This window comes from Dryobates pubescens, chromosome 8, assembly GCF_014839835.1.
Source record: "Dryobates pubescens isolate bDryPub1 chromosome 8, bDryPub1.pri, whole genome shotgun sequence".
NCBI lineage: Eukaryota > Metazoa > Chordata > Aves > Piciformes > Picidae > Dryobates > Dryobates pubescens.
This window is the reverse complement of record NC_071619.1, coordinates 4,000,411-4,015,634: the sequence shown is the minus strand read 5'-3', so window position 1 is coordinate 4,015,634 and position 15,224 is coordinate 4,000,411. Positions and strand designations below refer to the sequence as shown.

General features: G+C 46.2%; 1 protein-coding gene across 1 annotated transcript in view; it reads left to right on the top strand.

Annotated features, from left to right (window-relative positions):
* Positions 1 to 15,224, top strand: part of SLC18A2 (solute carrier family 18 member A2) — a 38,910-nt gene that overhangs the window by 16,808 nt on the left and 6,878 nt on the right. Inside the window, exons 5-10 of the mRNA XM_009909420.2 lie at positions 2,518 to 2,610; positions 3,041 to 3,130; positions 3,238 to 3,281; positions 3,357 to 3,417; positions 8,501 to 8,596; positions 14,073 to 14,151. Of these exons, the coding sequence (XP_009907722.2) occupies positions 2,518 to 2,610; positions 3,041 to 3,130; positions 3,238 to 3,281; positions 3,357 to 3,417; positions 8,501 to 8,596; positions 14,073 to 14,151 (463 nt within the window). The remainder of the gene's footprint in view (positions 1 to 2,517; positions 2,611 to 3,040; positions 3,131 to 3,237; positions 3,282 to 3,356; positions 3,418 to 8,500; positions 8,597 to 14,072; positions 14,152 to 15,224) is intronic.

The following is a 15,224-nucleotide window of genomic DNA, read 5'->3' as shown; positions in this document are numbered from 1 at the left end:
AAAGGGAAGGCGTACCAGCATCAAAACTATTGTCCAGCTTTAGTTCCATCCCTGTGCAAGTTTGCACCTTAAATGAGTATGGGATTTTTTTTCAGACAACCTTTCAAAATAGAGCTGAAAAGGGCAAGTCTACTCCCTTCCTGGAGGCAAGATCAGCTTTATGTCTGTTATTCCTCATGAATACTTGACAGGCACATCCTCAGAATCCTCCAGAAAAGCTCTCAGCATCCAGCTTTGTGCTGAAGTACACTTAGTGTCAGGAAGGTCTTTCTGATGTTTCATCTAAAGACCCTTTGCTATCATGTCAACCCATTTTAGCTTCCCATACTTGAAAGAACATGAAGTCCAGTTTCTTTTCTTTATCTTTGTGGCTCCTTTTCACATTTCAAGGCTATTATCACATCTCACATTGGGTATTTTTCCCCACTCTAGTTTTAAAGTGAAAGCCCTGCAGTTGTCTCTCACGGGTATTTTGCCAAGCCTTTGGTCAGCATCATTGTTCCTCACTGGGTAGTCTCCAGTCACCCCCACCCTCCTTCCTATCCTGTGTCAAAACCAGACCCAACACTCAGCAGGAGCATTGACTCTTTACAAGGGCCGACAGCAGTGAGAGTCACTTCAGGTATCTCACAGGCAGAGGAAGTTCTCAGTTGTACTGCTGCTATTCAATCATTTACCTGTCCTGATGTGTGCATGTAATTGTTCCCACCTAAGTGTAAACTTTGTGGTATCTTCTTTGTATTGCCTCTTAAGTGGTTTGGTTTGGTTTGGTTTGGTTTTTAACCAGCATACTTTTCCAAGTCTCACAAATGCCTTGTGAATTCTGACATCATTCTCTATGTTACTCTTCAGCTGTTCATGGGATTCAGTGTCACCCACAATTTTCTGAGCATGTCCATATGTGCAGGACCTCTGGGGTTTGGGTGTCTGTGATGGATAGTATTCACTTAGTGATCAATCATGCAATTATTTCTCCAGCCCTTTTTCTTCTGTCTCACTGTAAAGTAGGAGCCAGACTCTATTTGCTGGCTCCTACATAAACCTTGCTTTGAAAACAGAATCAGTATTTTCTGTGAGGACTCTTCTGCAGTATTTACCTCTACAGCATCTGAATGCTTCACAGAAAACACAAACAAATTTGGCTTCATGTTTCTGTTTGTGAAATGAAGGCTCATCACTACATACAGAAGTGAGGCATATGAAGATAAAGGCCAAAAGAACCTTTTCACTTTGGACACTGAGCTTGAGATACTAATTTCCCAAGTAATCATCTTTGCATAATATCTCACACCCAGAGCATAGCTAGCACTGACCAGCAACAGCTGGGACTGGTCACCGGAGCTCTGCGTCAAGTACCCAGAGTGTAAATAACACAGAGTGAATAATTGTCAAAAGCTTTGTTCCACCCAGCTGAAAAGCATCATCCAAGAGCTCTGTGAAAAAGCCAGGGACAAACAATCTAGCAAATGAGAGTATCATTAAATTACCTGACTAATGCTGTACAACAGAACATGGTCTTAGAGACCATTCGCCTTTGCCAAACCTCCTTTTTTGCTTCAAGGTGAATTCCAGGTGGAAGGGAGATTATATCTTCATCTATACCTATGTCTGTGTCTTCATCTATGTCTTCATCTTTATGTCTGTATCTTCATCTATATAGAATCATAGAATTGTTAGGGTTGGAGGGGACCTCAAGGATCATCTAGGTCAAATGCCCCTGCCATGGGCAGGGACACCTCACACTACATCAGGCTGCTCACAGCCACATCCAGCCTGGCCTTAAAAACCTCCAGGGATGAGGTTTCCACCACCTCCCTGGGCAACCTGTGCCAGTGTCTCACCACCCTCATGGGGAACAACTTCTTCCTAACATCCAATCTGAAGCTACCAATTTCTACTTTTGCTCCATTCCCCCCAGTCCTATCACTCCCTGTCACCCTAAAAAGTTCCTCCCCAGCTTTCTTCTAGCCCCCTTAAGATACTGGAAGGCCACAATAAGGTCTTCTTGGAGCCTTCTCTTCTCCAGACTGAATAGTCCTACCTCTTTCAGTGTGTCCTCATAGCAGAGGAGCTCCAGCCCTCTGCTCATCCTCATGGCCCTTCTCTGGACGTGTTCCAGCACCTCCAGATCCTTTTTGTAATAGAGGCTCCAGATCTGGACATAGTTCTCCAGGTGGGGTCTCACCAGAGTGGAGTAGAGGGGGAGAATCACCTCCCTTGACCTGCTGGCTATATATGTCTATATCTATGTTTATATCTTCATCTATGTCTATAGCTTCATCTCCAGCTACATCTTCATCTCTATCTACATCTATATCTTCATCTATGTCTGTATCATCTATAGCTATAGACATTTGTATTTCTATATAGCGAAATACCTGCTGTGACGCCTGCACAGTGCTTAGTAGGGCTGGCAAATGATGACTGTAAACTATAGCACATAGCTGCCTAATTTTATGTTGTGCTTTTAAAAGAAAATGTTAATTAGTTGGTTTTGTGTGTTGTTTTTTCTTTTAGGGATGGGCATGCTGGCCAGTGTCTATACAGATGATGAAGAGAGAGGCAACGCAATGGGAATTGCCCTGGGAGGCCTTGCTATGGGAGTATTAGGTCAGTGAGATGGAGTCTCTCTGCCTGCTTCCAGCCTTCCCTAAAGCATGTATCTGTGATCTGGGAAAGCAGCAGAAGAGTCTCCTTGAGTGCACTGCTATTGTGCTCTCTCCAGATTAGATTCAGAGTGCATGCTAAGAACAGTTCTTCCCAGAAAAGCACTTTTCCTATGCAGATAGCTATGCCAGGCAATATTCTCTGTGATATTTGGGGGTTATTTACATGGAAGAGTGTTTTGGGAAGCAAGGGCTATGGAAATTGCCACGAGCAACAAGCTCTGTGTTTAGTTTGGGTGTTGTTTGCTCTTTTTTTTAGCCAAGCTTTTTGGTCATTGAGTGTCAATAGGAGGATGCCCTCATGCTTGTAGAGGGTGTTTGTTCAGAGTCAGAGATGTGGCTTCACAACTCTGTTTTTTCCTTCTCCCTGGCAGTGGGCCCACCTTTTGGGAGCATCATGTATGAGTTTGTGGGGAAGAGTTCTCCTTTCCTGGTACTGGCAGCACTAGCTCTGTTGGATGGAGGTCAGTAAATACGAAGAGTCAATATCACTGCACAGCACATCCCTTTGATGTTGCTACCATCTCACCCCTTCTTGAAGAAATGTTACAGTATTGATTTCTTTTCACAGCTATTCAGCTATTTGTTCTGCAGCCATCCAGAACACAAGCAGAAGTAAGTATGAAAGTAAAACCCCCTAGGCAATAGATGATCCTTTGCCTTCCCTAATCCCAAGCTTTTGTTTTGTAGAGTCAGAAGGGGACACCGTTACTGACACTTTTGAAGGACCCCTATATCATTATTGCAGCAGGTACCAGATCCTTTTTTGTGTTCCTTTAAACCAACCATTGGTGTTATGCCTGGCATCCTGGAATGCCTTAGGCTGGGCTCATTTAACAATGCTGTCATTTGCTGGCTTCATTTGTGTAAAGCTCTAAGAACCTGTTGGTCATAGAGGATGACTACATCAGTAGAAACACAATAGGGCAGAAAGTAGGAGAGGACACTGGTGACTTGCAGTTGCATTGCATTGCTAAGGTGGCCATGAAGCTTTCTATGGGGCAAGTGAGAGTAGCCAAGGCTTTTGGAGGGAGGGAATGTCAGCACATCACAGGCAGGCATAGAGAGCAACACTGAACTTCATTTCAGTTTGAAAGGGTGAGTTTGGTCTCTAGGGCCTGGGTTACATTTCAGAGGAGGTCTCTGTTGAATGGTGAATGGCAGTTGGTATTGCTTGTATCATTCATCTAATGAGCATTTCAGTCTCAAGGGAAGTTGGCCTTTCGCTTGCATTTTGTTCAGTGTTTGTTCTGAAGAGTGTCATTAAGCCTGGCCCTTTTTAATGCTCATAAAACAGCTGAAAAGAGACTGTAGTTTTTACAGTTTTGTTCCTTAGCCTTAACCTGCTTGTCCAAGAAAGCAATTCTTCCAGGCAGTTTTGGAGTTTGCTTTTTCCAGTGGTTTTTGACTAGACACTTGAGCAAGCTGTGTCTGATGTTCACAAATGCTTTTGCTTGAGAAATTCTTGGAGCATTAGAAGACCTTCTCATAGGATAAAATATGACCAGGGGACTGATTTCAAGGAGTACTTTCCTTGACTAAGACTTAACCACTCATGTCAAACTATTCTTAGCCAAGCAAACATTACCAAAGACCACGGATTCCACTGGTTTGAGCATGTTCCATGGCTGCTAAGAGCAGTGCTGGGCCTTGCTACCCTTTTCTGACACATTTGTTAGTATTCAATTTCTGTAGCTATTCTTAGAAGCTTTTTCAGCTGATGCTTAGGGGCTCTCTACAGCAGGCTTGTACCAAAAGTCTCAAGGTGGCAAAGCAGTGAAAAGACACAGGGCTGGGCAGCCTAGAATCAGGACAATGTGTCAGAGAGACTTTATCTTCACTACCCTGTCTTGGTTTGCCTCTTGCTTCCCTGCACCTCCCTGAAGGTACTGCCTGTGTCTTCTGTTTTTGCTTCTCATGTGATCCACAGCAGCTGGGCATGACCAGAGGAAAGGAAGGATGTGCATAGGGATAGCAACATAAGGACCCTCTCTGTTCTGATCCATCCTACACTTGCCAATGGCTCTGGGGGACCTGACCAGGTGCTTATGATCTGAAAGTCCTGCCTCCCACTTTGACAGTATGGATGATGTTGACATTCTCTAACCTCAGCCTCTTCTCCCCGTGCTTCATTTCCCTTTGCAGACCAAATTTGGGCTTTTCAGAACTAAATGTCAAATACCAGCTAGGAATTCAGCCTTTTTTTCTGTCCTACCAGTGCACATCAGTCCAAAAGCAAATCTCTTGATGCACCATGAATACATTCTTTACATGTCAGTTGTTTCAGTTGAGAAATTGTTGCTTTTTTTACAGTGAAAACAGTCTGAAAGTTTCATTTGCTCTCCCTTACCTCAAGGAGTTTGGTATTTTCTTTGCTCTGTTTTCTAAGATGGGAACTTCTGATTCTGTAACTAACAGGGAATGGTTGGAAAGTGGTTGGTTGGGATGATAGAGTTACCTCTGTGCTCTGACAATTTGAGGGCAATCAGTCAGGCCATCATGCCACATTTTTCTATACCTGAGCCAGGATAATGTCTTCTGCTTCACAAGGATGCTGTGAATGTCAATGTCCCATGCTGTGTACGATGCTCGGATACGATGGTTAGAGGGAGGAAGGTTAGAATTCCCATTGGGTTTGTGCTGCTCAGGAGGTTTGGAGGTCCTGAATGGTTTGCCAAGCAGTTAACTACCTCATTAAAAACTTGACTGCATCTCCAGTGGGCAGACTTGTTAACCACAAGTGAAAACCAGGGATATTTCAGGCATGCTGCAAAATGGGCCGGCAGTCGGAGTGGCTCTTTGTACTCTCAATTTAGGTACACTCATTGCATGGTGCAAATCCAGGTTCAATCTCCTGAGCGTGCGTCAGACACTTGAGTCATAATTGTTTGTATTCCCAAAGCACAAGCCCTTTCTGATCAATTTGGCTTGTCCATAACACAATATTACTCTTTAACACAAGGTATCTTGAACTCGAGCACGATGCCCCTCTCTCTCCTTCCTGAAAGCGTGACTTTTCCCCTTGATAAGCCATGTTGCCTGTGAATTAATAACAGTGACTGTCACAACGGGCAGGAGAGCAGGGCTCTAATTCACTCACTGCATATCATAGTGCCTGTGGCCAATGCTGCTGCCCTGGGTGTCAGCAAGAGCTTTTGCAGGATGTGCTGTGGTTGCTCCCGTTGAACATCCAGTTCACAGCGGGGAGGTCACAAAGGTGTGGGCATCAAAGGAACAGGAGCAGATGATGTGGCCAAGCTCACATGAAAACCTCTGCAGGAGAAAGGAAATGTGAGTAAATGCAGACTCTGCCTCCCATGTGGTTTGTATCAGGAGTGATGTTTCAAAACAAGTGACCTTGTTGCTCACTGACACAGGCAAAAGAAACCCTACTGATATCTTTTTGCCCCTGCTGGTAGGAGCTCAGTGGGTGAAAGCAATGAAATTCTCACACCCAGACCTCACTGACAGGGATTAAAGAAACTTCAGGTGCTACAGGGTGATCATGTTGCCTTGACAGACAAGTCAGTTTAGATAATCAGATGCAAAAAGCAGTGCTGAGACAGGTGTCACCGTGAGCACATGGGCTCCTGAGAAGGTGTGTGGCACCTTTTCACTAGGTACCTGCTGTTGTACAGCAAACCCCACCCCCCCCAAATGCTGTCTACAGCACTCTGACAAAAGGCTTCTCAGCTGAAGAGATGAGATCCAGCTGAAAGGTTGCAACTTCACACCTTCTAACCTATGGGGGATGTTTGATTTGAAGAAGAAACAATATAGGATTTATGCCCTTGAGATACAGCCCTCTAAAGAGACTTCAGCTCCATGCAAGAGGGGAAAAGAAATAGCTTGTCTTCTTTTGGGGACACTTTGCTAAGGTAGCAGAGTCTTTATGGGACTGTGCCCTGAGTTTGCAGAGTAGCAGCTCAGGCTCTCACTTTTCTTTTGGAGCACATCCTCAAGATGTGCAGTATTTAGCAGCCATGTACCTGATTACTGTGGCAAGCCCTGGTGATGCTTCCTGCCTTAATGAGAAATAAATGCATGCACACCTCTTTCTCTTTTCTTTGTGAATTTTAACAGCAGAATTAGACCTTTGCTATTCCAGCCATCTCTCTTAGGCCATTTTGTGTGGCCTGAAATGTTTTTTTTTTCCAGCACCAAGGAAAACCACTTGAACGTGGCAACGTGGCTTTGAAGAGGGCAGCCCTGAGGTGTTTAACAGAGTCTCCTCACAGCCACTGAACTAGTTGGGGGCAGGGGTTGCAGCAGAGTGGAAAGGTTTGCTTTGGGTCTAACCTTTCATCTGTGGGCTAAAGCAGTGCTGAACTATTGCTCTTTGCCCCAGGAAGGGAGTGAGCCAGCTAGCCTGGAAGTTCATTGTAGGAACTGTGGAGACACAGCCTAATGTATTGTGACAGGTTTGAACAGAGAATGACACCAGTGCTCATTTTGGTTTGAGCTGCATGATGAGGAGCTTGTTCCAGGAGAAAGAATATTTCTCTGACCTCAGACAATTTTTTTTTCCAAAGTAAAACCTGGCTGTTAAATGACTGTAAAGAGCCTAGAATGGTTTCCTACATTTCAGAGATTACAAACCAGAGGAAGAAAAGCAGGAACACAAGTTTGAGGTTGTCACTTCTAGTGACTTCCAAACTCCCTTGAAAGTCATTTTGCCAAGGGATTAGCGGAGGACACGTGTCCTGCTGCCCTGCACTAGGCTTTGTCTGCCTTGGGTTCTTTTCAGTAAGTGGAAAATGCATCTGGAATCCAAAGAAATACCATGGGGCTTAATAATCCCTGTGCTAAAGCTGAAGTGCACTACTGAGGGTGGATGGACCTGACAGAAGCCCACTGGAGCCTGGATCTGCAGGCAGTGGCACAGGGCAGAGCTGAGCTGGAGGGCAAGTCTGAATCAGCAGTTCCACAGCTTGTTATCCTTTGTGTCTGGGTGACTAAAGGTCCAGAAATTCAAAAGAGATTTAGAAACATTTGAAATTCATTAGGCTGGGCAGGCTTAGCCAGACCCATGCTTTGGTACATGGACTTACAGGCTGCTGGCTGGAGGATCCCTACACAAAACTCCCTTTTGTGGAGGACAGATGTCCCTGTGGTCCTCTCATGGTATTTTTAGGATCAAGACCTCCACGTCTCAACGCAGTCATCCTCAGATGACAGAGGCATAGGGTCAGAGCCTGTGCCTCACACACAACAGGGCTCTGGTTTTGCCCCAGGAGACTAGATAAAGACCAAAAGTCTGTAGTGTTAGCTAATCATTTGTGCAACAGTCAGACCTCATGAACTTTCTAAATGTCATCAAGCTCACTGTAGACTTTCACATTATGAAAACAGCTTAACCTTTATTGCAGAATTTCTAGGAGAACAGAAGTATGTACAAAGTTTGTCTTCAGTGGTTTTACAATCTGTTCTATTTCACAGGCTCACAGGACATTAGGGATTGGAAGGGACCTCCAGAGATTGAATCCAACCCCCCTGCCAGAGCAGGCCCATAGAATCCAGCACAGGTTGCACAGGAGTGCATCCAGATGGGTCTTGAAAGTCTCCAGAGAGGGAGACTCCACAACCTCTCTGGGGAGCCTGTTCCAGTGCTCTGCGACCCTCCCAGTGAAGAAGTTCCACCTCATGTTGAAGTGGAAACTCCTGTGCTGTAGTTTATATCCATAACCCCTTAATAAACATTTTGTGCATGACAAATAGGACTGCAAACCCCCCAGGATTTGGGGTAAAAGCATCTCTTCCTTGCATGGCGTTTTGATGATAGTCAAAAGAAACAGTTACTACTTTTTATTTCCTTGTTTTTTTCCCCCCTCAAGGATCAATCTGCTTTGCAAACATGGCAATTGCTATGCTTGAACCAGCATTACCCATCTGGATGATGGAGACCATGTGTTCCAAAAAATGGCAGCTTGGTAATGTACCCTGTATCATTTGCATTGCTGTACTTCTCTCTCATGACTGGTTTTGGTCCTGTTAATGATGGTCTTCTTACCTGCTTCAGGATAGTCTTTTACTCTTGATAGTCTTTTTCTCTCTTGAAATCATCAGTGTTAGGCCTGCATGACTGCAAGCATCAGTTTGTAAGAAAAACAGGCTCCAAAAGTGGACAGCACTCATTGCAAGGAGAAAGAGAGGCACAGTGCTAGGTCTGCACAACAGCAAACATGGGTTTGTGAGAAAAAATAGGCTCCAAAACTAGGCAGCACTCATTGCAAGGAGAAATAGAGGCACAGTGCTAGGTCTGCACAACAGCAGACATGGGTTTGTGAGATAAAAAGGCTCCAAAAAATAGCACTCTTTGCAAGGAGAAACAGTTGCAGGCAGCCATGGCACCGTGCTTTGCTCCAGCTCCTTTAGGAGCTCCAGCAGTGCTGGTGGTAAGGGTTGGCTGGGGCAGCTGAGGGATGACCACTGAGCCACAGAACCAAGCCAGTGAGGCAAACCAACTTGTCTGGGTCTTTTCCCAGAGGAAAAAGTTCCTAGTTTGAATTTCCAGGACCAGGCAGAGACAAAAAGCTGCAGTAGGCGCAGTGTGTTTGATGCAGAGCATGCTCCTGCCAGGGCTGGTCCTGACAGTAAGTAGAAATAGGGATGGGGTTTACTTAACATGTGGCCATGAAGAACAGGAGGAGCACTTTGCTTTGAATCTGACAGATGTGACACCCTTTCAGGGGTCACTTAGTCATCCCATTCAACAGAAAGCAATGGGAGAGCCACCTTAGAACTTGTAGCAGGGGGACAGTCTTGGGAAATGAGTGTCCACAGGCAAACTAGGAATTATTCCCACATAGCAGGTTCAACTAGAGAGTAAAACTGAAGCAGTTACTTTGTGTTTGAGGTGAACAAAGGGCAGAGGAGTGAAGGAAAATGGACTGACTTCCAGTGACTCTCAACCTGTGTGCAGGAGGTTAGAGCAAATCATCTTGGATGCAGGAAAGAGTTACTATTAGAAACACAGCATAATTCATTATGTTTACAAATGGTCTGTGATGTGACCTTTCATTGGGGTAGCTTGTTAATATCAATATAGGGCATTTGAAGGAAAAAAAAAAGAAGGTTCATAGAATCATAGAATGGTCTGGGTTGATAGGGTCCTCCAGAGGTCATCTAGTCCAACCCTCATCTGACCAATACCCTTACTCTCTGTTTATGTAGGTGTCCCTACACCACACAGAAAGCACAAACCTTAGTCCTAATTAGTGCAGCTCAGATCTAGAGTGGGAATGGAGTAGAATAGAATAGGTTGGAAAAGAACTTTGAGATCATCAAGTCCAACCCATCACCCAACACTATCTAATCAACTAAACCATGGCACCAAGTGCCTCACCCAGTCTCTTCCTAAACACCTCCAGTGGTGGTGACTCCATCACCTCCCTAGGCAGCCCATTCCAATGGCAAATCACTCCTGGCTATGCTGCTGTACTGTTGAACATGATGATGATTACTAGCCTGCAATACAGCAAAATTAACACAGAAATTCAGGCGTTTTAGACCTCATGAAGAAAAAAAGGAAGATGGCCTATCTGCCTCCCTCACTAGAGTTTCACATTGCTGCTTCAATGCAAAGGAGCCTTACAAATCTTTTAGCTGAATAGAGATTTCCTAGAAGGAAAATATCCATTTTAAATTAGGACTAATTTTATCCCTTAATGAGAGGAGTAATTGACTCCATTATGCCTTGTCTGATTTGACAGCATTAATTAAAGTTTTTAAGCCTCTTAAATTACATCTTGAACTGCAGGGGTTTAAGCAAATTATTATCTCAGGCAATGTGGAGATCCAGCTGTTTGAGGCATGATCTGAAGAAGGCATAAAGGGCCTTGATTTGATCAATTAATGTGACTGTGCATAAAGCTTATTTAGAAAATCCCAGTCCTGCCTCAGTACACCACAGCTGCCACACCACCCTGCAAGTCCTAGTCAACAAATCTTTGCAGTGTTTCCTTCCACACCCCACCCCCCCCCCATTTTCCAGTAGTCAAGGTCTGCCATGTGTGACCATTTGGTACAAGATGATAGCCCCAGAGCAGTACCAAAGTAGTTGTGGTTACACAGGTGAAAAGGTTTCCCCAGTGCCAGCGCTGTAACCCCCCCCCAGAATTTTAATCACAGGATATTGCTGCGCTAAAAATCACCTCCTGAGTGTTTTGTTGAGCTTTTTGCCCCCCTTATGAATATCAGGGAGATAGGAAGGAAGATGGATAGGCAGGAAATGAGAAAGTCTGTGCTGCCTTGGTGAAAGGTGAGGAGCATATACACATAAAGGGAATGGTTTGATTGTGCTGTGCAAGGTTGTGGCTGCTCTCTCAATCTGAATGGCCTGATTTAACAGGGACCAAATGAAGGCTTGCTGTGGTGTGCACTGGTTAGTCAGGCTTGCCCAATTTTGTCAGGTTTCCCAGTTTTATTCTTCCCAGGAAGACACAGAATTTCACAGGAAGAACAGAAAAATACTGTGTAGGATTTCTTCCAAGGGACACAACCCATTCAGCACTGTTGCAGCAGGATACAGCATTAGGCACAGCCACCCTGTTCCTTTGCCTCCTGGGTATTTTCCATGCAATGTCTATTCCCTTAGGGGCAGTCCCTACTTGCACACACACCTGCATCATCCTCCCTGCTGCTCTCCAGGCAGCTGAGGCAATGGAACCTCATGCTCTCCGTCAGCGTTTTTCCCTCTGATGCTTCCCCCCAGGCTGGGTCCTCTCTTGTGACTTACATGTAGGAAGAGGATGAATCATAGAATTGTTAGGGTTGGAAGGGACCTCAAGGATCAGCTAGTTCCAAACCCCCTTGCCACAGGCAGAGACACCTCACACTACAGCAGGTTGCCCAGAGCCACATCCAGCCTGGCCTTCAAAACCTCCAGGGATGAGGCTTCCACCACCTCCCTGGGCAACCTGTGCCAGTGTCTCACCACCCTCATGGGGAAGAACTTCTTCCTGACATCCAATCTGAATCTACCCATTTCTAATTTTGCTCCATGTGACAGAATCAATAAGGTTGGAAAAGACCTCAAAGATCATCAAGTCCAACCTGTCACCCAAGACCAATCCTCAAGTATAGACAGGACCTGGCTTTTAAACCAGGGGTACTTCAGGCTACCATGCAGCCAGCACCTACTCCACTGCTGTGGGAACCTCATTGACTAGAAAAAAAATTGCTGGTTCTAGCAGTATGTTTTTCTGAGGGAACATGGAAGAGGTAGGAGGGTACCTGGAGCCTCCCATCAGAGCCAGCCAGGAGGCATTTACTCACATGCCCTCATCTGCAAGGCATTACAGATACTAGTTTTTCTGGAAGAAAAAACAACAACTTTTTATTTAAATTGTAAATTAGATTACATTAACATTTTGCTGTAAATATTTTGGGTAAACAATTTCAAACAGCAGCTTGGGCTGCTGCTGGACCAAGAAGTGGATCTGGATGTGATGGAGCGTGTCCAGAGGAGGGCCATAAGGAAGATTAGAGGGCTGGAGCTCCATTCCTATTGAGACAGAGTGAGGGAGTTGGGGATGTTCAGTCTGGAGAAGAGAAGGTTCTGAGAAGACCTAATTGTGGCCTTCCAGTTTCTTAAGGGGGCTACAAGAAAGGAGCACCTCTCCTATCAGGACAGACTGAGGGAGTTGGGGCTATTCAGTCTGCAGAAGAGAAGGCTCAGAGGAGACCTAATTGTGGCTTTCCAGTATCTGAAGGGGGCCTACAAGAAAACTGAAGAGGAACTTTTTAGGGTGTCAGGTTAATTCTGTATGAAGGATGAGGATTCACTTGTCACAGTGTCCCTTTCTCAGCGATTCTTTCTGCAGAGAAGCTTGAACTTTGTTTTCCTCTGCATGAAACATAACCACAGTGCAGAAGATGCAGTCTGGTCATGTCTATTCTATATGAAGTTTGTTTTGTGATTCATAAGAAGGGATTCTCCCTTCCCAAGCTGCCCCTCTCCTGAAGCCTTCCTCTTCAGAGCTGATTGATAAGTGAATGCATTTTCCAGCTATGCTTTATTGGTTGTTTTCCTCCTTTCCTTCCTTACCTCTGAAAAGCAGCAGTGAGGAGGGGGGAAGAAATGGTCTGGAAATGAGGCACAAAAGCAGAGGTTCATTGAATGAGGAGAGCAGACTCAAGGGGCCTCCAGGTAAAAGCAGTGTCAGTAGCATAACAGCATCTGACTGAACAGCTCCTGCTCCACCACCACCATTCCTGCACCCATCCCAGAGCCGGGGGCAAGAACCTCACCAGCCAAGAAACCACCCAGAGGAGCTCAGCCCCAGTGAGGAGCCCCAGCCAGCACCCGTGGATGATGATATTGGAGGAGTCATCAATCATTGCCCTAACAACCGGGGGGCCACCAGGCCCCCCGGCCTTTGTTGTCACCACCACCATCACCCAGTGTGCACCAGGGGCACTCACCAGAGATGAGAGGAGGATCCTCAGCCCAGAAGGGCTCAGCTTGGGGCTGCTGCCTTTCCTGGGAGGGATTAAATAGGGGAGTGGGTGGGGAGGGCCAAGTGGCCACAGCTGGGGTGGGAGGAGACTCCAACAGAGCCCAGGTGCTCTGGGTTTGAGGGGAAAAAGGGGGAAAATGGGGCAGGGGGGGGGACTTTCAGGGTGTCAGGGAGTGATAGGACTAGGGGGAATGGAAAAAAAAACCAGAAATGGGTGGATTCAGATTGGATGTTAGGAAGAAGTTCTTCCCCATGAGGGTGGTGAGACATTGACACAGGTTGCTCAGGGAGGTGGTAGAAACCTCAACCCTGGAGGTGTTTAAGGCCAGGCTGGATGTGTCTCTGGCCAACCTGCTGTAGTGTGAGGTGTCCCTGCCCATGGCAGGGGACTTGGAACTGAATGATCCTTGAGGTCTCTTCCAACCCAAACAATTCTATGATTCTATGTGTTGTGGCATTACAAACTCACTGTAAACACAAAGCCTCACAGCATTTACAGGATGGGAGAGGTACTGTGACTTGCAAAGCCACAGCAGCAGTCCTGCTGTCCACTTCTCCAGGGAGGGAATTACCCATCCCTGATGGTCATGGGCTTGCTGCATGTGCTGAGCATATGCTGTATGAGCCATGCAAACCAGAAGAGAGTTGCTTTCCTAGACCTTTCCCAGAGCTTATTCTAGTTAGGTATCAACTTTTTGCTTTGTTCCATCCCTTCTGTAGCTGATGCTGAAAAAAACCCTCTTTTCAAAGGCTCCTGCATTTCATAGATGATGTCCTTAGATTTCATGAGAGGGCCGCCACAAACCGGATATTTGATTCTCTGGGCCGTGCACAAAGGCACTATTAGATGCCTTCAGATCAGAATGGCAGTGTCTGGTATTTATTAGTTTCTTCCAACACCTCCCTGAAGCCCTGGCTGATAAAGCATCTCGTTCTTATTTTGCAGGCGTTGCTTTCCTTCCAGCCAGCATCTCTTATCTCATTGGAACTAATCTATTCGGGATGCTCGCACACAAAATGGGAAGGTAAGCTTCATTTGAACAGACTCATAACACCCCAGCTCCTGGCCCCCTGCCAGTGTTTGCCAGCACACTTTGTTGGTGGTAGAAATTATTAAAGGTTGTCCTACAGCAGCAAAATTGCTGTTTTCTCCAGCGTTGGTTGTGTAACTCAGCACTTCAGCTGTGATTTTGAACACTGAAGACCACTTTAGCCTGCAGAAGAGGAGGCTCAGGGGAGGCCTCATCACACTCAACCACTACCAGAAGGGAAGTTGTAGTCATAGAATCAATAAGGTTGGAAAAGACCTCAGAGATAATCAAGTCCAACCTGTCACCCAACACCTCATGACAGCTAAACCATGGCTTCAAGTGCCACATCCAATCCCCTCTTGAACACTTCCAGGGACAGTGACTCCACCACCTCCCTGGGCAGCACATTCCAATGGCCAATTTCTCTTTCTGGGAAGATCGTTCTCCTCACCTCGAGCCTAAACTTCCCCTGGTGCAGCTTGAGACTGTGTCCTCTTGTTCTGGTGCTGGCTGCCTGGGAGAAGAGACCAACCCCCACCTGGCTACAACCTCCCTTCAGGCAGTTGTAGATGGCAATAATGTCTCTGAGCCTCCTCTTCTGCAGGCTGAACACCCCCAGCTCTCTCAGCCTCTCCTCACAGGGCTGTGCTCCAGACCTCTCCCCAGCCTCATTGCACTTCTCTGGATGTGTTCCAGCAACTCAACATCTTTCTTGAACTGAGGGGCCCAGAACTGGACACAGTACTCAAGGTGGGGCCTAATCAGTGCTGAGTACAGGGCAGAGTAACTTCCCTGCTCCTGCTGGCTACACTATTTCTGATGCAGCCCAGGATGCCATTTGCCTTCTTGGCCACCTGGGCACACTGCTGGCTCATGGTCAGCCTACTGTCATCCAGTACCCCCAAGTCCCTTTCTGCCTGGCTGCTCTCCAACCCAGAAAGGGGTCAGGCTCTTCTCCCAGGCAACTTGTGACAAGACCAGAGGGCATCGCCTGCAGCTGTGCCTGGGAAGGTTTAGGTTGGATGTTAGGAAGCACTTCCTCACAGAAGGAGTAATCAGACACTGGA